General features: G+C 46.7%; 1 protein-coding gene and 1 pseudogene across 1 annotated transcript in view; both read right to left on the reverse strand.

Annotated features, from left to right (window-relative positions):
- The window catches only part of TLN2 (talin 2), a gene marked incomplete in the record, with an annotated part of 559462 nt that overhangs the window by 54566 nt on the left and 480008 nt on the right, over nt 1-24888 (reverse strand). The window contains 5 exon segments of the mRNA XM_014593350.2: nt 1223-1369; nt 9788-9907; nt 12491-12592; nt 16348-16494; nt 22507-22677. Coding sequence (XP_014448836.1) covers nt 1223-1369; nt 9788-9907; nt 12491-12592; nt 16348-16494; nt 22507-22677 — 687 coding nt within the window.
- On the reverse strand, nt 16795-17079 carry LOC102491652 (U6 snRNA-associated Sm-like protein LSm3 pseudogene; annotated as a pseudogene).

Here is a 24888-nt window from a genome sequence, read left to right on the forward strand (position 1 = left end):
CCACCCAAACCTGCCTGCCAAGCTGCTAACAGCACAGAGCTCTTTGTCCTAGGGGCTAAAGTGAAAGGAGAGGAAAAAGCCGCCCAGCACGGATGCTCCATCCTGTCCCTCAAGAGCCTATGAAAGAGCTGAGCTTAAAACGGATGCCAAGAGATACGTTAAGCCAAAGTGTCACAAATGGGAGAGGATAAAAGAGCTCCCGGGAGTGGAGGGACGTTTAGAAGGAGGTGTGGGTTAGCCAGGGAAACTTCTGGGTAAAAGGAGTTCTGGAGGGAAGCTTACAGAGAGCAGAGCTTGTACTTATTCAGTGTTTAACTATGTGTCGGCCACTGAGCGGTACTTTTACAACTACCATTTTATTTAATCTTCTCAATCCGATGATACTTTATCCTCATTTTACAGGTGAAGAAACCGTGGCTCAGGAAGGCAAAGGACTTAGCTAAGACCTTAGAGCCTTCGTCACTAGACTGTGATTCTCTCTACAAACAGCTGCGAGTAGTCAGAAAGTAACATGGGACCAGCAGCTGGCATAATGTCTATGTCGCTGGACTCCTATGTAGCCGACCGCGGTTCGAGTCCCAGACCCAGTGGCTTAAACTCACACCAGGCACGTGTGCGTGCCCAAGATCCCCGGAGGAGAATGGAAGAGAAGGGATCTCCCCTGGGGGGTGATTTCTCACTTTCTGTCTCTGTCTTTCTGGCAAGCACACGTGCCCTATAACAACAACAAAAAAACTCTCAAAAAAGAAAATAACTTGAGTTCTGGTTCCTCCACAAATGCCAGGCCACAGCCCCAAAATGCTTAACCCTCCCCTGCTTCACTGTCTATAAACAGAGGTTGCAAGACTCAGTCCTCATCACCTAGCAGCTCCACTGAGAAGGAAGACCAGGGGCCACAAAGTGTCAGACATGCTGCAGGGAGGGGTGCCAGCTGTCAGTGGTGGCTGGGACAGGGTCTGTCTGCAGGAGAGCTCTTCAAAGGGGACAAGCTCCAGGGCCTGGCTTTTATGTGACAGCCCCTCTCGTGCTCTTAGTTTCTCAGAGCCTCTGGATCACCCCCCTCCCCACCATGTGACTCCATCCCTGGGGAGAATCTGGGTAGAGAGGAACAAAGATGACCAGACAGCTGAGTCAGCTGGATTAAAGCCCAGTCAGGGCCCTGCCTCTGTCCCTATCACAGTGGATCACAGCCCCAGCCTGAGTCAATGCGCTTCCACCCTACCTTCTCCGTGACGGCACGGGCGCACTCGATCAGCTCCCTCTTGGTGTAGCTGTCCGTGGGGCACACCTGGAGGGCCCCCGCCTTCTGCACCAGGAAGATGCAGCCATGGCCCAGGTCCTGCACACGGGTGCGAATCTGGAACCCGATCTGTGGAGGCAAGCCGGGGACGGGGAAGGAGAAGCATGACAGGCCTGCCATCAAGGTCTTCTCTACGTGGAAAATTCCCCCTCTGTCCTATGGGAGCCTGACTAGGAAAATTCCACTCCTGTTGGGAGTCTGTGTTTGGAGAAGTATGGAATTTCGTTGATTTTGCTGCCCTTTTTAGAGACTGTAAAATGCCCCCAGTCTCCATAAAGCAAGCCTGGGTCTCCTCATCCTGGCAGGATGTCTTCCTGGTGTTTGCTACCTTTTCTGACTTACAACTTATCCTTCCCAACTACCTGAGAAGAATGTTAATTAGAGAACCCCCTGGGATAATTCTGTTATTCATTCAACAAGCATTTATTGAGCCCCTACTGAGTGTCAAGACCTCTTCCATGCAGGTAATGCATTTAATTTCAGTTATTCCTTGCAATAGCCCAGAGAGGGTAATTAGAAGTTCAAAATATAGCTTTAGTACTAAACATCTTTTAAAAATAAGTGTTAAGATTCTTGCAAAATGGGAATGTTCCCCAGGCAGAACACCCCCTTCCTCAGCTGGACCGCATGGTGAGAAGGACCACACTGAGTCCAGGCTTCCTATCGAGTCAGGATTAAGGTTTCCTTAAAAAGGTACATTTTCCTAGCTAAAGGCTCAGCAGACATGCATGCTTTTAATGACCCCTGGGTTGTGTAATTACAAAAGGTTCTTTGCCTAAGAGACACTGAATGAGTTCTATGTATGGATAAGCCACCAGCCGTTTCCTTAAAGGTGTATTAAATTCTCCATCTGCTTCCCCAAAGTCCGCGTTCTCTGGTTTTGCTTCACATCGATTTTGATTTCTGTTTTGGTCTGATCAATACAGCTATTGTAAATAATCTACCCTCCTTTCCAGGTAAGCAGCTCAAACCAAAATAGTTAATGCTATTTTCTCCCTCTCTTCCTTTTTCTTTCTTCCCCGCCTTTCTCTCCCTCCCTCCCTTCTTTATAATCAATAGCACACACACTCCCAGAGTCCGACAGAGGTAGAGGAGAAAGCAGCCCTTGGTGGGGCATGGTCACACCACATTCTCTTCTCTATTTCTCCCTCTCATTGGGATTTTGGTGCCCATGCATCTGTCTTGTTTTTCAAGTTGCTGCGGCTGGGATGTCAACCATGTGGTCAGCTATGTGGGATCCTGCTCCCTTAACCACCAGGCCACAGGACCAGTTGGAGCCAGTGTTATTTTCAAAAATTTACATTAGCTAGAAGCTGTGCCGTATCTATAAAGAATATATACTGAAAGATCTCAGCTATTGTGCACAAAACCTGGAAGACCCTGATCGCCTTCAAGCTTTTTACTTGTATGTTCTTGATGTTTAAGGAAGAATGACTTGAGGGAGTAAGAGGGGTTGCAAATGCTATTTTCTATATTTTGAAATGCTTATTGCTTTTTTTGGGGAGAAGTTTCTTTTGCTATAGGGCATGTGTGCTCGCCAGCCAGACAGAGAGAGACAGAGAGACAGAAAGTGAGAAATCACCCCCAAGGGGGATGGCCATGCCACAATCCCTTCTCCTTTATTCTCTTCTCGGGATCTTGGGCATGCATGCACATGCGCCCAGTGTGAGTTTTAAGCCACAGGGTCTGGGACACAAACCGCGGTCGACTACATGGGAGTCCAGCGACATAGCCATTACGCTAACTACTGGTCCCGAAATGCTTACTGCTTTAAGGGGGGGGAAAAAAAGGTTTCTCCTTTAACCCTTTAAAGCTGAAAGGATTTTCAAATCCATTCAGTACCAATTTTTCCTGATCCAAAAGTTGAGCTCCTGCCCTTTGGGGTGCCCTCTACATTGTACATCGGGTACTGCAGAAACGTCACCGTTGTACCACATGACAGCTCTGCAAACAGATCTGGACCGGTGCAACAATCAGGCTGCCACTGAGGAGGGAAAAGCTACCCTGACTTGGCCCACACTGCAATAAGGGCATTTAAATATGTTTTTGTTGGTTTAAAAACAAGGACAACCTGAGGCAGAGAGATGTCTCAGTGAAGTGTTACACTCAGCATGGCTCTTGAAGTTTTCCAGATTCATGTATTTTAACCCGAAGTATCCCAGGGTCAGAGCTAATCCAAAGGCAAGGGCTATGAAGTCAAGGATGACCACAACTCTCTAAATGATAGCCAAGGCACTGCTGCGTGGTCAGGGAAGGAGAAAATGGAGGAAGCAATGCTTACAGAATTTCAAAATAAAAGACCCGGGGCTGGCAGGTGGTGTGGTGGATAAAGGCGCTGGATTCCCCCGCATGGCCGACCATGGTTCGAGTCCCGGACCTGGCGGCTTGCTTTCTCCCTTTCCCTTTCACTCTCTGTCTTTCTCTGGTCAAAATAAAAAAAAACAACAAATGGAGTTAAATAAAAAATAATTCTTTAAAAAAAAAAAAAGAATTTCAAAATAAGAGACCTTACCAATTCAACCTTCCCATTTGAGGGGTAAAGCCAGTGAGGCCCACAGAAGCAATGTAATTTGCCTAAGATCACACAGCCCGTTTCCAGCAAAGGGAGATGAGAACCCAGGTCTTCAATGCTGAGCATGGTGCTCTGTCCATTGGAATAGTGTTTTTCTAACCATGTTCATTTTTCTACTTAGTAGCAGAACCTTCCTCACACCCCTCTTCCCTAAATAAAATCTCTCGTGGAAATTCAACATGTAAAATAGATGTAGTAAGTTACTAATATGCTCTTCCTTTATGAGTTAAGAATTTTATCCTTGACTCAGTGAAGAGTCAACCATGAAGCCGAGTGCATCAAAGAGTTCAGGGCTGAGTGTGGGCCCAGCCTGGTGCAGTCAGAAGCAGACTGACCCGCAGTGGGGGAAGCCACGTGGCTGACTGCAGTGTACACCTCTGGTCTACTCAAGGTCATCTAAAACACACAGGCTGTGTACATACATGCCCGGGTCCCAAGGAGCTAGAGGACTAGGGAAAGGGGGTCGCTATGTGAAGAGACCCTATCGATGGTGCTTTTCTCTCTGTATCTCTGTCTCTGATGCATGCACATGGGCTATCATGAATACAATCAGCAAAACTTTAAAAATAAAAGATTAGGTTATGAAGGCCAGTTATTGCCTCAGCCACCAAATTAATTCTGTATTTTGCAGTGTTGAGAAAATCTGTTATGTGTACAAGTTATGCACATGGGAGTCATCTCCTCACAGTTGCTCACACCAGCAGGGAAGGCAGACACAGTGTCAGCTGAGATTTACACACAACCACCCACTGGCCTTGGGCAAGGCACTGGTGGTTCGGAGTGGGTTACCAACAGGCCCAGGCCACATCTAAATGCTCATTCTGCTACCCAGGCTGAACGCAGAGGCGGGGATTGGTTTTCCTAACACTTTTAAAAATAGTCAAATTATGTTTAAGAAGAGAGACTTGAAGCAAAAGTGCAGAACCACCAAAGCTGCTTGCTCCATGGAGTAGGGTTCTGAGGAACACAGTATGAAACCACCGTGCTGGAAAAGACCCAGGCTCTCAGATAGCCCTGTCCATGCACTGCTGCGTGGACTCAAGCCCGAGTTTTCTATTGGCAGAACGCAGGGGCTGGGACAAACACAGGCCTCAAATCACCCGGAGGTAGGAGGAAGCAGAGAGCAGCTTGTAAGAAGTCTCGTATCTGAACCTGCTAGAAAGACACAAGCAATGGTGGAATATGTCCTTAGCAACATTCGGCTCCCTTTGATCCCATCAAAAGGCTGCACTATAAAAACATGCCCACGTCCTGAAGCTCAGCCCCTTTCCTGGAGATGACATGAGACACGTGCCAGGGAGGCTGTACATGCATGAAACGTTTGGACTCAGAAAGTCCACAGTGCTGGGACCAGCGAGTGGTGTGGTGGTTAAGGCGCTGGACACTCCCGCATGGCTGATCATAGTTTGAGTCCCGAACCTGGTGGCTTGCTTTCTCACTTCCCCTGCCCCCTCTCTCTATGTCTCTCTCTAGTCAAATTAAAATGAATGAATGGATAAATAAAATTAAATAAAAATAATTCTTTAAAAAAAGAAAGTCCACAGTGCTGTATCTTTACCGTTAGGGACAACAGGCAGATGGGTGCTGGAGCGAGAGCAAGGGCTGTGATCTCCAATGAACCCCAGTTCGACTCCTGGCTTTTCTATGTACTGTGTCCTCAGAAAGTCATGATGCATTTTTGCATAGAAAAACAGGTCACTTTTCTGACAACCCAGTATTTACTTCTTAACTTAAAAAAAAAACCAAAAAACCAAGAATTATTTATTTATTTATTATTATTAGTTTTAAATTTGCTATAGGGCATATGTGCTCACTGGGGAGAAAGAGGGAGGGAGGGAGAAAGTAAGAAAGTAAGCAGCCAGGTCCATGACTCGAACTGCAGTCAGCCACGTGCGAGTCTAGCACCTTAACCACCATGTCACCTACTGGCCCCACTTGTTAACTTCTTACTTACTCCAAATAGTCACTTATTCCAAAAAGTTATTTAAAAAAAAAAAAAAAGTTATTTGAAGTGGTTCCAACTCTGACACCTGCGGCTGTGTAGTCTTGGCGATCTACACTTCCTGAGCCTTAGTTTGCTCATCTGTGAAATGGGGATAAGAAAAGGGACAGTACCCTCATCTCTGATGTGTGGTGCCAAGTTAATAAATAACACCTTTATTATTATTTTCCAGGGCACAGGGAATAGCTAGGGCACTTGAGGAGGGCAAAAGGATCACTAATCTAGTCTACTAGCAATTTCACGGGATGTTTATTGCTATAGACCAACATCCCAGCAAGGGAATGCATTTTAAAGACTGCACTCAAACCAATAAGGGATTTTAAACTTTTAAGCTTCTCAAAGCAATGCTGAAACTTCTCAGCCAGCCCAGAGGGCGATCCAACTTACCACCAGTGTTTATTATAAAGGAGTGCTGCTCAGAGACAGAAGATTTGGGGTTTTAAGTTGGCAACTTTAGAAAAGCGTTACTTGAGCCTCAAGAGAAACCCGCAATTCCCTTCTTGCCCAAATAAAAAGTAAAATGAAGAAAATCGTCTCCTGGTTTTGTGCCTTGAGGGACATTAAAAGCCTGGCTTTTATGAAGTTTTGCATCCAATTTCAGCTGGGGGGCGGGGGGCTTCTAAGAAATACTGATCATCTTTCCTGACTGCCTAAAACTAAACAGAATGTTCGAATTTTTCCTCGGGTCTTAAAAGCAATTACATATGAAACCAGGTTGAATATAATTTACCTTGGATCGTTTGTGAATGTTGAGAGGCAATAGTGAAATGTTATCTGACAAACTTAGGAAGAAAGTTAAAAAGTGTGTACAACAGAAACAAGGCGTGGCTTTTTGCCCTTCAGAAAATGTGTCGCAGAGTGGAAAGTTTAGAGAGTTCTAGAGTGGACATCCATCTCATTTGGGGGAAAAAGCCTGTGGTTTGCACCACGGGCGCTTAACAAATGCTCCCGCCAGCTCTTTTGAAAGCCAGTATTACCAGCGGTTACAGCACGTTTTCCTCTGAGACTGAGCTGTAGTCACTAAATCTCTCCCCAAGATTTACATGGAGACCCCAGAGGGTCTCAGTTTCTTTTTATTTCTTTCTTTTTCTTTTTCTTTTTTAAAATATCTTACATTGCACAGCTGCTGGGAGGTTTTCACTTTTTCCTAAAGAAATGATGTTAGCAAAGCTTTGCATTTTCCATGGAAAAATAAGCAGATGAAGCTCCTGTCCAAAGTTCAAGGGCAGAGCTATGGCTTTTCCTGTAATTGTCACATTCTAAAAAATAATAAAACGCCGACTACACATAGCAGACGGCAGCTCAGCATCTTTCTACTTGCCTTAGATATATACTTATTTAACGTGCCGTGATGGGGAAGGCTCTCTTGGGTATACAAATCATTCCACGATCTTGGAATTAAAAAAAAAATAAAAAGAAGGCATTGCTTCAGAGATCTCCTAACCGTCTCAGTTTCCCCCCTAAATATCTATCTGGCAAATGCACACACAAAATTTTCCTTAGCAAGCCACTGGTAATTTTATATTCTCTCTGCCCCTTTTCATTCCAGGTCACACCATGCTTGTGTCTGGAATGTAAAATACATCTCAAGACAAACCTTAATGAAAACATCAGCTGCTAGAAATGAGGGGCCAGTAACGAAAGGAACCTGTTGTGCTTTTAGCATTTTCTTTCCTGCCTGCTTGGACATTATTTTATATTTTGCTTCCACAGTCTGCACTTGATAAGGAAATCTGCTTGTTTCATACATGGGGTGGGGAGCTCACAAGAACCCCAAAGTGGCAAAGGCTCCACAGACAACTTGGCAAGCTCAAATTTTAACTAAGCAAAGCAGATAGTGGAGGATTCATGTTTAAAGGTTTTGATGGAGAGCCACACCTGCCTTACCATCAAAGTCTCTGTTTTTAAACCTCCCACGCCCTCAAAGATGAATTGTTCACCTTGTTGTCCTTCACTGTAACAGAAGTTCCCCTATAGTTGTTTATGAAATTTAAAATTATTTGCTAATCAAACGAACTGTGAGCCCAGATGTTTGTACTGGATCAGGAAGTCTATTTAAAACAAAAAAATAGGCCTGTGAAAGAATCAACAGAGGGGTCGGCCCAGTGGCCTGATGGTAGATGAAGCTGGATCCCACATGGCCAACTGTGCAGTTTGAACCACAGACACAGTGGCCTGGAAAACACACTGGGGGGAACCAGCAATGAGCGTAATGGCTATGTCGCTGGACTCCCACGTAGTCGACCGCGGTTCGCGTCCCGGACCCGGTGGCTTAAAACTCCCGCTGGGCGCGTGTGCGTGCATGCGCAAGATCCCGAGAGGAGAATGGAGGAGAAAGGACTGTGGCGTGACCATCCCCCCTGGGGGATGATTTCTCACTTTCTGTCTCTATGTCTCTGTCTGTCTGGCGAGCGCACATACCCTATAGTGAAAAAACCTCCCCCCTCCAAAAAAAAAAAAAAAAACACTGGGCATGTGTGTGTGCCTAAGTGCCCCAAATTCCGAAAAGATGGAGAAAGGGAGAAGAGACTGTGATGTGACCACATCCCACTGTGGGGTGCTTTCTCCTCTTCTCTGTCTCTGGCTAGTGCATGCATCCTCTGGCAAGTTTAAAAACAACAGAACTCGGATGAGGGTCTCACCTCTTCCTTCTCAGTTAGTGACTTAACAAGACTCATTACAAATAGAATTATTCATGCTTTAGTTTAAATAATCACTCTGAAATATTGAACTGCAGGCTGTTAGAAACTTACGCAGCCCCATGCTAGATACATGTATGCGAGTACACATATATGATACTCCGATCTTCACATGCATTGTTACAGCACACGTCAGCAGGTGCTTTTGTCTGGGGTCTGCATTCCTTTAGCAACTCTGGGAGTCTTTGTTACGACATGCTTAGACCTGACTCCCAGGGAAACAGCAGCACTGAGTAACTTGGGGACAGTGACTGTCACTACAAGTTGAAGAGAAGACCAGTCACAACCTTCTGCCTTGACAGCCTAGTTCATTCTGGAATATCTTAAATAGGGTTTGCACTCAATAAATGGCTTGCCGAACTTCACAGAATGTAGTTACCTTCTTCTTCCAGGGGTCCCTGAAATCCACTCCATTATCCTTTCCCTCAGATTGAGCTTTCCCTAAGGAGCCATGCAGCTCTCAGGACGTGGCCCCTCCGGTGCGTTCAGCTGCACAGGTGTCAGGCACCTGGCACCCACCCTCCGTGGGTTCTCGTAGACCACTCTACCTCTAGATGCATTGAGATGGGGCCTCTTAAGAAGCGGCCTTTGGGGCGAAACTTCTGCCTTTGTCTGACTGTGTGGGTGGCAGGCATTCTGAGGCCTGCAACTCTAGGCTGGCCACTCAGGAGAGGTGATACAGGGACAGCAGTGGGGAATGAGAAGGAGACCACAGAGGCCAGGGGCAGAGGCCTGGACCAGTTCCTATTAGACTACCAAGACCATCCAGGCGAGACTCTGGTTCCTGAAGGCAGGCTATATCTCCTCCAGAGAGAGGAGGCTAGATCCCATTCCCGACTTTCCCAACAAGCCTTGGGAAAATGGAGGTGGTATGGAGGGGCACGTGCTACCTGGGAGGAGGGCGTGAGCAGAAGGTGGCAGCCCTGGCACGAGAGTGTCAAGAGAGGCAGCCTTTGATGGCTGGGTGATGGGCCTGGCAGATCCTCTGTCTGAAAGCCCGTGGCCTGTGCCCTCAGCTCTCGGCCAGTTTGCCTGAGTAGACTGGGGTGGGAGTCGGGGTCAGCAGCACATGTATGAGCCAAGCCTGCTCCTGGCGGCTGGGCTGGGGTCTTCTAGAGTGCAGTTAAGCTAAGGAGAAACCCCAGGAGTGGGCGCCCGTGTATGTGTGTGTGTGTGTGTGTGTGTCTTAGGACAGGGGCCCTACAGTGGCAGACCTCCTCTGGCTCCGCCGTGGCTGCTGCCATCTGGCCCTGGAGAGCCAGGTGCCCATAGTCACTGGTCATTTGTGAAGCCAGTCCTCCCAACTCCTCCGGGTTAGTAACCGACTTAGTCATCTGGAAAAAGAAAACAAGCAGGACACACACACGCACACACACACACACAGAGAAAAGCGTGAGAACCACATGTTAATACCACCGGAAGCCAAAAGGTTTCATTCACTTTTAAGCCCCTGCCCACCGGTGAGGGCTAGGGCTTGCCCTGGGCTGGACGCTGGGGAGGGCAGTTCAAGCAAAGCCCATGCTGCATCTCACGGATAGGCCAGAGCCCGCACACGCCTTGCATGACTCTCTCAGGCCAGTGGAGTCTGGGCTGCCAGAGGGGTACATGCTCAGCGTCAGGCCACGTAGCATGAGGTGGGCCCTTGGGGTCCACTCTCGAGCAAGTAAGCATGGCCTCTGCCAGCGCTTCCCTGTGGGGTCACCAGAGGAATTTTTCTCAGTAAACCACTAGGAGGTCCGAGACCACGCTGCATGCCCTGGGCATGGCATCTGCAGAGGGATGATCTGGGCCTCATTCTGGGTCTCTGGGTACCAGAATCAGGTCTTATTTGCTAGGACAGGGCATGAGGACAGGGCTGCAAAGGAAATCATGAATGAGAAGTGATGGTTGAGCCAATGCCCTCGAGGAAGAAACTCACAGACAACATCACTTTGTAGTAAATTTGTGCCAGGGCGTGACAAGGTTTCAGCTACGAATTTAGTTGAGAGTACGCAGTAGCCACGTGGTCAAGTATAAGCTTTTTATGATCAAGATAATCGATTGTTTTTCCTTCTTTCAAAGAATGACGTATCTTTGCTACGAATTTAGTTGAGAGTACGCAGTAGCCCACGTGGTCAAGTATAAGCTTTTATGATCAAGATAATCGATTGTTTTCCCTTCTTTCAAAGAATGACGTATCTAATTGGATCTTTCCTAGCTAACATGCTAGCTCCAAGTTTTCTCTCTGCCTGGAGATAAAAATTCCTCCTACGTCTCACAACAGCAGTTGAACCCGCCACCCAGAAAGGTGTCCTGGTTCCACATCGAGGGGCCTTCTTCAGATAACACTACTGTCTTTTTCTCAGTACCCCTTTAGGACCTTGATTTTAGAGATTTTTGAAAACTCAAATAACTGCATATTCATCGATGGTGGACAGGAATGTCTGTCCTACCTGAGGCAGATTTACACGGAAATGTCACAGGCTTCGGCTTCGGGCCGAGGCGTGGGTTCCCAGGAGGTGCTGACTACAAGAGTGCGAGGGAGTTCTGTGCGCTGCTGTAGCAGTGCCCTGTCATTGGGGCGCAGCTAATGAGGGGGCCACTCAGCTGGGCGAAACAGGCCTCCCTCCAACTCAAGGCACCAGGCCAGCGGTCTCGGGGGTGGTCACTCAGCCTGAGCCTGGGCTCCTTCAGAGTGTGGAGACCGAGGGTCGAGACAGGCGAGCCGTAAACCTGCCCAGGAGACATTCTGGGAACACCACACGACCACTCACCAATATGCCTGCCCAGTGCTGCTGTGCTCTCTGCTCACAGGACCAGGCCCCAGGACCTGGCTCATGCTCCCCTGAGAAGGGCCAGCTTGGGATGGAGTCCAGTACACTGAGATGGGCACCCATTCTCCCACTTTGCCAGCCTGGGTCCTTTCGCAGAGGTTTCATGAGTGAGCGGCAGCCCTTAGAGAAGGCTCTGTGGCCCAAGCTCGGCCTCTAGTGGACGCACAATGACATGACAAAGCCATTCCAGAGTCTGGGCCTGATGACGGGGCCTCATCATGGCTCCTCCAGCTAGGAGGGCCGGGCAATTTCTCAACCCAGGCATGTATGGCAAGTCTCAAAGAGTTATCTTCCAAAAGTTTACTCCGGGACCTCTAAGCCTCTGAACCTTATGTGGGACTTTTTCTATGGATACCTATTAATTCTTGGAGGACACTATTTGTCATCTCTAGGATCACCTCTTAACATGATCAAGACAGCATTCGCTGGCTCACAACGTCATCTATATCTAAGGACCATACAAAACAGTCCCAATTGTCTTAAATGCTAGGAAAAAACATTCTCCAGACACTGTAGTGGGTGCTGCTCTCAGGAGACAATGTTTACACAGACACATCCCCCCCCTCACCACGAAGGCTGGCAATACCTGACGGCCCGAGTATTATCGTTGGATTCTTTCGGACAACCTCATCTCTGTTCTATTTGATCCCAAACTATCTTTTCATGTGTTGTAATTTCAAATTATTGGGTCGTTGGAGAAGTTATGACACTTTTTTGTATAACTACATCATGACTTTTCTGATGTCCCAATATAAAAACAACTTGAAGATTTTTGAGAGGTGAATAGGGTTTTTTTTTCCCTCTCTTTCTCCTTAATTCTAGCACCGTCCACATTTCCCCCATTCTTACACTTTCTCTCCTTCCTTTTCTGTCTCTGTCCTCATGCCCAAGTCTCAGTCCCTGCTGCAGCTCCTTTATGAGACGAAGACTCCAGCAGACCAGAACTTCTAAATCCCAGACTACAGATTAAGGATGGAAGCTGGAGCCCAGGAGGACTAGAAACACGGACTGTCTCCCCAGCACAGGTCCCGGAACTGAAGACTTGCAGGCGGCAGGGGACAGAAGGGCAACAACAGCGGGGAAGGAAGCTCTTTGTCTTCTTACCATTTCCTGAGCTGTTACTGCAATGGCTTTCGAGTATTTAACCACAGTTGTCTGATAGTCGACAAAAGTTCCCTTTGGTTCTGGAGGAGTGCCTTCGTCCAACTACAGGGAAGAAAAAGAACCCAAAAGTCAGAAGAAGCCTCTAGAAGTGTGTGCTGTATGGATCAGAATTAGGAACTTTGGAAACCAGAGAGGACCTCAGGGATTCTTTGGTCTAGAGTCATCAGAATTCCCCAGCTTCTGAGATAAGGGCTTCAATTGAGGTACATGGGACGTACGCAGGGTACAGACAGGAAGCCCCCTGCTTTGGCTGAGAGACAGGGGGCAGAGTGAGTCCAGTGCTTCTGGGGAAGTCTCACAGGGTGGAGGACGAGGTGGGAGAGAAGGCAGACTCCACACCACAGAGCCTCCTGTGAAGGGTGGAACTCACGAGACCCACACCCCGGAAGCCTGACTTACGGTCCAAGTTGTGGAATACGAGGAAATGGAAGCACTAGACATTTGCTGCTCTCCTGACTCTAAGTGACAGAAGGGCAAGATCATTGTGGGATAGAGGAATTAGTTCAAGTGGGACAGTGGCTGTGTCCCTTGAAGGGTTAGGGGACACACTGGTTGTAAAGACTTATATCAGGACCTGGTTCCAGGGCTTGCAAATAGACCTCAAGCTGGCTACTTATACTCTCCTGTGGCTCAGTCCTTCAACCTCCACACATCACATGGTTGTGGGAAAAATCAACTGAGACTACCCCCAGGCAGGAACTACGTAAAGGAAGAGGGGATGAGGTCACATTAATGAAGGGTGATAAAGACGACATGATGAAGTAAAAGGTTATCCCTCTCCACCAACATCATTGCTGTCCCTGCCACCAATGGCTGCTAAATGATACTCCAGGTGAGGAGATTAGGTGAATACAAACGAACCCAGGAAGGGCAAGTTTAGTGTGGTCATCCTGACCTGAACAGAGGGGGCTGTTCAGAGTGGGGGAATGGGAGAGCCTTGAAATCACAACGCAAACATGAGATCTGGTACGGGCGGTGATGTGTTTGAGTTTCCCAGGGCAGCTCTGGGCGAGATAGTTTGGGTCAGAGAAGAGACGACGGGCCAGGAGGTCCATTTGAGGAGCATGTCACATGGAGTCTCCGTAACGGCACATGTCATGAGCAGGGACAAGCTACCGTAGGCCTCCACACAATGTGTGAGTGAAGGGCACGTCTCCCTGCAGCCACTGGCGGCCTAGGAGGCAATTTTCACCAGACCATCAACACGAACTCCAGGCTAGGCTTATTAGAGTTCTTCACCAGGCAGACAGGTGCTGCTCGATATCTCCACCGTGACCTAGAGGCCCTAACAGACAAGTAAGGGTTGACTTGTGAGCTCATTTCATCAGCATAAACTGAACGGGCATCTTCTATGTGTCGGGCAACGTGCCAGATTCTTCATCTGAGATGTGGGTTGGAAAACACAAATAAGCCAGGATGTTGGAGCAAGAGGGAGGCTTAGAACAGCAAGCCAGTGACCGCCGACCACCACGGCGAGACTTTGGCCAGCCTGAAGATAATGAGGAAAGTGAGAACAAGGTAGTGAGTGTTTCAGGGCTTTAAACTTCATTTAAAGGATTTTTCCTTATTCAAGATTATAGCCTTCCTAATATTTTTCTTTTTTTTTTTTTTTTTGGTGTTAACATGACTTTTTTTTTTTGAAATAATTATGATATCGATAGCAGGGTTTTTGTTTGCTTGGTCTCTAATTTTCTTTCTAGTCTAAAAAGAAAAAAAAAAAAAACATGAAAACAAAAACAAAGAAAATGTACTGGTCTCTAAGTCTCACAGGGTCAGAATCACTAACCTCAGTGAATGGTTCAGAGGGCGTGAGTGACTCTTTAAGGCCACCCCGAAAGCGGACTGCCTCACACTAACCTGTGAGTTCCCAAACCTTCCAGTACTTAGAGAGAATCTCAAGGACAACCTCGACAGCGGAAGCCCTGAAGTGTCAACAAGTACATCCACATTAGAATCAACTTTAGGTTCACCTACAGTCTTCTGCCAGTCACTGCCTCTAAGAATTTTATACAATGATTCTAATAATGTATCAAATGAACAGAAATGCCCATAGAAAATGCCAGCTTTCTAATGCTTTGCTAGAGACCCAAAGAACCTAGATGCAAAGTCCCTAGAGACAGGCTGAGTAAAGGGAAGCTGGGGAAGAGGTACCTTAGATGTCAGGTCTGGGTAGGTAAGAGTCTAGGGGTAGCAACGAATTCCCTGTTTCATGCTTCACAGAACCACCGAGGGAAAGGAAAGAACTTGCCCCTGGCCTCGGTGTCTCATGTAACCAGAAGTTCCTCATTACTGCTACCAGGTAATACCAGGCTTATTTTCTAGCCCTTCCAGAAGAATCAAGTATGTGTGCTGGGCCGAGAGAGCAGCTGGTATCTCTCTGATATCAGGTGCCTACAGTCCCTCACACAGGGCCATCAGAAAAAGACCTCAGATCTGACTTTCACCTTCCAGGGATTTATAGGACATTTCCCTATAATTAGTGTGATTTTGAAAAACACCTTCCACCCAAGAAGGAAAAGGTGAGCATTTGAATGTCTAATTTGTACAAAGAAACTGTGGCCCCCATTACATCATGTCCTTAGTAGATACCAGGCTCATTTTTAAAGCTCTGGTGTTTTGATGTCCTGAAAGCCAAACAGACCCACTGAGAGTTACACCAGGACCTTGAGAAAGGGAAAATCCCACTCATCTTCCACCAAGCATCCATAGTTGAAGTGGAGGATCCCACAGCAGACATTAATGGATGCTTGGATAGAGCAGAGCCTGAGATCTCTAAAGGGAGCCATAGCCTTCCAGCCTGGTCTTGTTACTTGACCAGTCTCGCAACGATTGCATTATGTTTAAGAATAATTTTCTAATTGTCATTTCAGGGTATCATTCCCTTATGGAGATATGAATAATCAATCTTTTCTACATTAGCAATTAAACACTGCTCATTATCCTAAAAAACTGTATTAAGGTAGTTACAACCCGAGAGTGGACATTTCAAAACACAGACGATGCCTAAAATTCTTGGCTGTGCTATCACAAGGAGGCAATTAGATGTTGATGAACAACTGTTCATTCTAATGAATATCAAATTGACAGGACTAGTAAAGATTCCTTGGAGGCCAGTGCTGGAGACATAAAGTTAAGACTGTCTCCAGCCTTATTTCCCTCCTGACCCAACGCAATTGGTGGGCCACTAAATGAGAAAATGATACACCAAGCCCATAGCCTACGGGCCACTCAGGGCTCTTACACGTACAGTTTCGGTGGTTTCTGCACTTGGCTAGATACCAGACAATGGGGAATTTTTAAAGTACGAATAGAGATTCATAAGCTCCACCCCACAGAGATTCCAACTGAGTAGGTCAGGGATGCAGTCCAGGACTCAGCAATCTAAAATGCTCCCTGCAATTCCAAAGACCAGCACCTGGGAATCACGTCATTATTTCATTTTGGAGTTAGTTCCCCACACCACCCTATGAAGTAGATAGGAGAATAAATATTTCCCCTTTACAATGAGAAGACCAGGGATACCTTTTGCATCTCCATTTCCTTCCCCATGTAAAACTGGAAGGAAGGGAGCAACAGGTGAACAAGGGCAATGACTGGATAATAAAGAATAGTATGTTGGACACACGACTGGACATCGTACGTTACCCAGAGCCCTCGTGAAAAGAGGGTTTGCTGGTATCAGCCTGAACTGTCAGCTCCTCTGAGAAAAGCACATGGGCACCAAGTCTGAGGAAGTCCGAGGAGGAGATGAAGCCAACCCTTCTCCCAGTGCGGGAGAAACTGGGAACCACACCCACCTTGCTCATGGCTTCCGCAATGGCATCGACCATGCCTCCCACCAGGCCCACTTCACTGGCAGCTTCATTCAGTGTCACCATGAGATCATCCACGGCTTCCTTCATCAGCTGGGCGGCCTCGGTGATGGCATCGTGAGTGTGCTGTGCCTGAGAAGGGAATTGTAAATGTGAGGACGGGGCTCGGCCTTTTAGACACGATTCGCTTCTTCCTTAGTGATCGCATCTATTGGAAGAGCTGGAGAAAAATAAAAATGCCATCAGCCTCAGAAGTTGTGAGTTATCTATACATCAGCTCGTGCAGGAGGCAAAGCATCCTCGGATCATACCAGAATAGATGCATGTTTCTCCTTTGAAGGTCTCGGACACTGAAACAGGTAACTGTATGAAGTCCCCTATTTTTCCATACAGAACAAATTCTGTTTTAGCCTACTCTCAGTGGAGGGGCAATTAGTACACAACACCATCTTCCTGGACGAAGAGCACTGGAATATTCCATTTTGCTGATTTATGTATCTCTTCATATGTTTCTTTATCAATTCCTATAGTAGTCACAGTTTCTTCCACATCTCCTAGTATCATATTTAAATGCTGATCATAGGCGTGTAACCTTCCTCGAAGCTCTCGATCACTTCTCATTTTCACGTAAATTTGCTCGTCCAGGCTGAGCCTGATGAGATCCAGGCGCTCCTCCATGGTGTCGGTAGTTGGCTGCTGGCCCACATCGTCCGCCATGTTTCAAACCCTGTGCCCTTTCCCCATGATTCACTTTGCTTAAGAATAACCTTAAAAAGCAGTTTACAGAACTATATCCTCATAAGGGAGCAGAGAATTGTCTTTACTCTCCCTTTCCCTGATCGTGTTTGTTTGCAAAGTAAACAAAAACAAGAAAGGCAAATAGAAAAAAAAAATCCCTCTTTTGTAATCAGGAGGAAAAATAAAATGGCAATAGTAAGCCACATCTTATGACCTGGCTGGTTTCATATGTCAGCCTATTCAGGATGCTAGAGAGAGAATGCCACGGGTTCCTAAATACACGTGTTGACACGTTTGATATAAAAACTAATATAAAGGAAACATATGGTCATAACAGATGTACTTCTTTTCACAGTTGCCCAATACAGTATCATCTCCTTTCTACAAAAAGACCGGATCATGGAAATGTAGATACATACACGTGAGACACAGCTGTGGAAGCCTAACATGCTTTGGAACTTATGCCGCGATTTGTATTGCCCTGGGGGTGGAGGGAAGAGTGAAGAAAGTTCTCCAAAGACATGCTCATTGGGCAAGGCTCGAGGACTCATGCTTTCCTGAGAGCATGCCTCGGAGATTCCTTAAAGCCAAGCACAGAGCAGGTGCTGGGTAGGTGAACGGAAGAAAGATGCAGCAATGGCAGTGCCGGCTCCCTGAAAGACACCTCCAGTGGCAACAAACTGCAGAGGACACCGTCGAGGCACTGGTCAGAAGCATTCAGGTTCTGGTTTGGCGCCACTGCTGTCTACTAAATGGCCACAGGCTCGACTTCGACCTCAGTAAAATGGGAATAACTGTAACAGGACCACGCCGGGAACGTCCAGTGAGAGGATAAGGGTGCAGACGCCTCATTGTTTATAACAAGGGCAGTCTAGCAGGGACTGTGCCTTCGCCCTGCAAAACCTGACCTCAGGGAAGGTAGCTGGAATCAGAACTGCACTGGGCCCAGGACTGGTCCATCCATCCAGTGGCTGTGGTCGTCCGACCCACCGCGGGGAGACAAGCTCTCCAAGAGAGCCAAGATGCTGCATCTTTACTTTGGCAGATGAAAAGGGAAGGAAGCCAGTGGGAAATGGTAAATAACAACTGAGTGATGATTTAAATAAAAGAGAAGAATTTCAGGATGAGGCTATGTAAGCCCCAGGATTAGTCCTGCCTAAATGAAAAGCCATGGGAAGCAAACGGCGTTCTTCAAACACGACAGCTGACGAGAGGTGAGATGCACGCTGATCGTGGGTGGTGATCCTGAGGCAACGGTGTCAGGACGCGTGTATCTCTCTCCGGACGCGAGGGAGTAAAGGGGTCATTTAGGCCGATGGTTGATCTCACGGCACAGAAAAGGTGAAACACAACATGTGCAGTCTCCTTTATTTTGACAAGAGAAGTCTCCTCTACATAACTCTGCACAGAGAGCACCTCACACAAACACAGCCTCATTTTTTACAGGGTAAAATGGGAGGGGTGTCTTTCTTTAAGCCTCGGTTACGAGATGACTGTTGGTAATACAAAAATGTCAGCAATTCTACAGATTCATATTAAAATTAAGTACATGGGGGTTTGGCAAGTGGTGTGGTGGTTGGGACCCTGCACTCCCACATGGCCGACCGTGATTTGAGTCCCAAACTGGCGTGGCTTGCTGTCTCACTTTCTCTCTCTCTTTCTCTCTCACTTCCTCTGTCCCTCTCTGGTCAAACTGGAATGAATGAATGAATAAAAATAAATAAATACATGTTAAATAAATAATTCTCTCTTTTTTTTTTTGGAGAGGTTTTTGCTATAGGGCACGTGCGCTCACCAGACAGAGAGAAAGAGAGATAGAAAGTGAGAAATCACCCCCTAGGGGGGATGGCCATGCCGCAATCCCTTCTCCTCCATTCTCCACTCAGGATCTTGGGCATGCATGCACACGCGCCCGGTGTGAGTTTTAAGCAACCAGGTCCGGGACGCGAACCGCGGTTGACTACATGGGAGTCCAGCGACATAGCCATTAGGCTAACTGCTGGTCCCAATAAATAATTCTTTAAAAAAATCTTTAAGTACATGCTTTGGAGGGAGGTGTAAGCAGTGTTTGCCAAAGATGTGCTCTCTCACCTGAGCTTAGGAGGATATCAGAAGCAAATTTGGGGGGCAGCAGTGGTCAGTGACAAAACTGCTCTTTGGAAAATGGAAAGGGCACTCCCTGTGCCAGATCACGGAAAGCTACAAAAATGTATCCTTGCTCTCAGCTATCCCAGAAATGAGTCACCTCCCTGTCTGTTCAAGCTGATGAATTCTCTAGAAGGCAGGCTCTCCTGCACTCCTCACGTTTAAGTTTTACAGATCCTTAGAGGGTCAGTGCGGCTACCTCTTCTGTGAAGCCTCCTCCAATTATCCCAGGCTTCACTCAGGGCTCCTTCCTCTGAACTCCAAAGGCAAGTCCCATCTCTATTAGACAGCCTCATCTCACACCATACACACCTGCTAGCTGAGCACAATTGTTTGAGACACTCAAAGACACAGTAGGGTCTCAATTAACGCACGTTCAAAGGACCAACAGTGATCCGGTAAGTGGAGGCAGGAGGCCCAACAATGAGGTTGTTATTTCAGATTCTAGAAGCGTTCCTTGTTATAGCTCCTCATGGCACAACAGATGAGGAAAGTCAGACTGTGTTCTTTTCTGGACACGTGTCTGAAGTCTCCTTCAAGGGAAGCTTGTTTCTTTATTGTAGTGCTTTAACTACAAAGCTCAGGAAAGCAGTCATAGACATCGCTGGGGTTTGGCAAATGGGAGAAGGCTACAGGGGTGCAGAATCCAACTTCAGCCGAGGGGCAGAAACAACAATAGTTAGAACTGTCCAACAAAGGAGAGGGCAATTTTGCTGGAGTGGTACAGGCAGAAGCTGTCAGGCCCATCGGGCTGCTGTGGAAGGGACCTGGGTGGGGCAGGGGTGAGTGCGGAAAGAGCTCTGGGGGGTCAGGGAACAATGTGGAAGGGAGCCCAGTGGGTGCAGGGGGAGGCTACATAGCAAACGGAATTCATTAACACGCAGCCTGAGGCTGGCACCTGTTTCTGGTGAGCACCTGCTATGTAAGACACATCTCATTCAGTCTCTCCGACCACCCTCGAGAGGTATTCTCAATTAACCTCACCGTTTAGGGAAGGCAGCAAAGCAATGAGGAAATCTGCCATCACAAAGTAGAGCTGGGGTTTGAATCCAATTATGTCTGACCTCCAGACTGGTGCTATTCTTCACCAAATCAAAGTTACCAGTAACTAACGACACTTAACCTTATTTCCTCTGCAAACAGGAATGTCTGACACCTAACACAGCAAACAAAACCTAGTGAGCATTTGCTCCAAGATTCATAGCCAGGTCGATTAAGTCTCTGTGTTAAGCCTCTTAGGAAGGGGTCTAAAAACCAAATTTTTAGTGTCCCTGGTGTCTTTGGGGACAAGCCTGTAAGGGTCTGCAGACGGAGCACAGCTGAATGAGATAGGTGAGGGGACCGAGGTGCCCCCTGCCTTGCCTTCACACATGTCGTCTTACTTCATCATTCAGGTGCTTCTGGTCGTTTACTGAAACTGATGCCTAGCTGGGGTTCTGGGCGCAAACTCTTCCAGGCACCATCTCCAAGCAGAAGACGGAATCATGAAGCATCCCGGGGGAACAGCGTGCTGCCAGCCATGACTTCGTTCAGCTACAGTACATTTCCACAAGGAGCTCGGAACTTGCAGGCCAAGGAGATGCACTAATGTCTTAAAGGTCACGAAAACTTCTGCTTGTCATTATTCTAGTGCTTTTGCAACCTGCTCAGGTAGGGATGGAGATAGGTGGCAGTAAACATCCCTGGGGAGAAAACAACCCAGCACCAAGTCAGAAGGCGGAGTTCTGGGTCCCCCAGTTAGGGAAGGGTGCAAAGGGCAGCAGAGCTGGACCGATGTCAGGTCATCGCTGACCTCTCAGTCAAAATGGCATTCCTTATCCTTCTTCTACCACTTTAGCAACTCGACTTACTTTTCCAAAGGACTCCCAATCACTTGACGGCAGTGATTAGCTCTTAATAGTTGTAGCATCCCCAGAATTAGGCTTTTAATGATTGCCAGATAAATGACTGAAAGATTGACACTGAAAATGTAAGTCCAAGACAGTACTCACACTGCCACCAGTTTGTTTCTAAAATGTGGACTGGCTGTGTCATCCCCCTTCTTGGAGACCATCGACGGCTCCCCGCTGCTTTCAATAAAGGCCATGCTCCTTAGAGTGAGATGAGACCCATCACTACACAGCCTAGCCTATCATCCCCCCGTCTGTACCTCCCCATGCTCTGCACGCTCCAGCTCCAGCAGACTGCTGACAGTTTTTCAAAGACAGCACAATCCTTTTATAACCCCATGCTTTGCACATGCTCTTCCTAAATTCCCAAGTTCAAAGCCCACATGAGATGTCGCCATTTTGGTTTGGCCATTTAAAGCAGCTGGGTGACACAAGAGGCTGAAGAAATGTTCCTTCTGCAAGCGGGTAAGGGGGCGGCTTATAATTTAATCTATGTCTTTTACATACAGAAATGACATTCACAGGAAAACAGTAGAGCTTTGTTTTGTGCAAGGCGGATGTCAACACTGAACAGTTGTCCAGGAAATTGTAATTTTTATTCCTGTAACGATTGTGACAAACACTGTTCTTCCCCAAGGATGCTTACCTACACATCTGGTCTAAAAAAAGACTTATACATAAGCCTTAATTGTGTATATTTCTTGGTATTCCTCCTAAAGATCTCTGGAAGAGGCCAGAGAAGATTATTTCCCACCATAGAGTGGGAAATCAAATGCTACCCATCAAGAATGGAGGTGTTGGGACCAGCAGATGGCGTTATGACTATGTCGCTAGATTCCCACATAGTCGTCACTGGACTCCCATATAGTTTGAGCCCTGGACCTGGTGGCTTAAAACTCACACCAAGTATGTGTGCGTGAATGGCCAAAGTCCCAAGAAGAGAATGGAGGAGAAGGAATTGCTGCATAGCCATCCCCCCTAGGGAGTGATTCCTTGCTTTGGGTCGGTCGGTGGCGTTATGACTATGTCGCTAGATTCCCACATAGTCGTCACTGGACTCCCATATAGTTTGAGCCCTGGACCTGGTGGCTTAAAACTCACACCAAGTATGTGTGCGTGAATGGCCAAAGTCCCAAGAAGAGAATGGAGGAGAAGGAATTGCTGCATAGCCATCCCCCCTAGGGAGTGATTCCTTGCTTTTGGTCGGTCGGTTTATCTCTCTCTCTCTGTCTCTCCAGCAAGTGCATGTACACTATAGCAAAATTCTCTCTCTTAAAAAAAAAACGAAAATAGAGGTGCCTTCTCCTGGAGGGATGCAATGCTGTAGGACTATGTGATATCTTGCTGAGCTCTCTGAAATCCTGAATCATACCTTGGGATTTCCACCACCTTCTTTGGCTGCATACAACATCTGCAGGGCGGACTCTGCCAGCGTCTTGGTCTGGTCTAGCACCGTCATCTGCTGCTGATGGTCGAGAACCTTGGAGGCCACACCGACTGCAGCCAAGATCAAGGGCTCAAAGTAGCTTGCCAGCTGTGTCACCTTTCATGGAACAGAACAAAACAAAACAGATGCATCACCAAGTACGTGTCTCCTTAGGGGAACCCCTGAGAGGGAGGGGGTTGGGGACAAGCTGAGATGATTGACAGGAAATAGGCTGCAATTTTCTTCTCAAAATACTTGTTAATTAATGGACCCTTGCCTGGTTTTCACTTCCTTTGGGGACTTCTTCATTTTTTCTCTAAATGTGGCTGACATGCTAAGAAACCTCTTCTGAGACACAGAATTACATTCAACTTTATAAATCATCAATTTTACAAATTACTTCTTTTAAAAAAATTATTTACTTAATTTTATTTATTGTTATTTTTATTATTATTTAATTTGACCAGAGAGAGCGAGAAAGGAAAAGTGAGAAAGCAAGCTGCCAGGTCTGGGACTTGAACCGTAATTGGCCATGTGGGAGTCTAGCACTTTAACCACCACGCAACCTGCCGGCCCCATGAATAAGCTTTTTAAAGAACCAAAGACAACTTACAAACTCAGAAGAGGAGCAGTGTGGCAGGGGAGTTAAGAAAAGAAGCTTGAGATGAAAGGAACCTTCGAATGCTTTTAGGAAGCTAGCCAATTGCCTTCTGCCTCATGCATTTTAAACAAGACTTGGATGGGGAATAAAAATACAAATGATTTCCCATCAACCTGGATGTTCTGTTTACAATTAGCTCAACCTGGGTCTCCTTAGGGGAACCCCTGAGAGGGAGGGGGTTGGGGACAAGCTGAGATGATTGACAGGAAATAGGCTGCAATTTTCTTCTCAAAATACTTGTTAATTAATGGACCCTTGCCTGGTTTTCACTTCCTTTGGGGACTTCTTCATTTTTTCTCTAAATGTGGCTGACATGCTAAGAAACCTCTTCTGAGACACAGAATTACATTCAACTTTATAAATCATCAATTTTACAAATTACGTCTTTTAAAAAAATTATTTACTTAATTTTATTTATTGTTATTTTTATTATTATTTAATTTGACCAGAGAGAGCGAGAAAGGAAAAGTGAGAAAGCAAGCTGCCAGGTCTGGGACTTGAACCGTAATTGGCCATGTGGGAGTCTAGCACTTTAACCACCACGCAACCTGCCGGCCCCATGAATAAGCTTTTTAAAGAACCAAAGACAACTTACAAACTCAGAAGAGGAGCAGTGTGGCAGGGGAGTTAAGAAAAGAAGCTTGAGATGAAAGGAACCTTCGAATGCTTTTAGGAAGCTAGCCAATTGCCTTCTGCCTCATGCATTTTAAACAAGACTTGGATGGGGAATAAAAATACAAATGATTTCCCATCAACCTGGATGTTCTGTTTACAATTAGCTCAACCTGGGAGAGAAAAAGCAAAGCTTATCAGAACAGCTAACCACTGCCCCAGCACAGCCTATTTCCAGAAGGGCACAACCACACCCACTCCATGGATGCTCAGTAAAGCTTGCCAGCTGGAGGCTGCGGGTCCAAAGTCATAGATATCAACTGGGTGTATCCCATGGGGAATGCTTAATGTGCATGTCCTCACTTAATCTGCACAAATGAAGAACTGAGGCTTAGACAGGTGAAGGAATGTGTTCATCCTCATTAGCTAAGAGTAGGGATGAGACAGGAACCAGCCATCCGACTCTAGCCTTACTCCACTCTCTCTGTTACTTTTTATCTTTATTCTAGCTCTGCTGCTTCTGTCATAGTGGACTTTTGAAGCCTATCATTGGGTATTTGCTTGCTGCTTTGTAAAGCAATAAACAGTCTGGGGAAACTTAAAGTCTGAGACTTATACAGCAATACCCTTCTACCTAGCATCCAGATTACCAGACTTTGATATGTTGTTGTATTTGCCTCAGACTCCATAATCTATTCCCGGATAAAATACAATGGCACGAATCACACCTTTCCCGGTCAACTCCTCATTCCGTGTGGTCATGACTAATTGCTAAATTATTCCTACAATGTGTATTTAAATCCAAACTTGTGGCCAGTAACTCCCTTAATGCTTCTTGGGAGCACGAGAAAGAAGAAAGGGTGTTACAGGTTGCAGGCAAGAAGGCCACTTTCTATCAGCAGTCACTGAGTTAGGAACAAAGAAGGGCAGGACAGGGAGTACGGTGTGAGTATTTAAGGGCAAGGTGGGGTTGGATGTCCAAAAAAGAAAATTTCATGAGAGCTAATAGTGAGACAAGAGTATTAGCTGGCAATAAACACACTTCCCTCCTCAAT

This window comes from Tupaia chinensis, unplaced genomic scaffold (assembly GCF_000334495.1).
Source record: "Tupaia chinensis unplaced genomic scaffold, TupChi_1.0 Scaffold000063_1, whole genome shotgun sequence".
NCBI classification, from domain to species: Eukaryota; Metazoa; Chordata; class Mammalia; order Scandentia; family Tupaiidae; genus Tupaia; species Tupaia belangeri.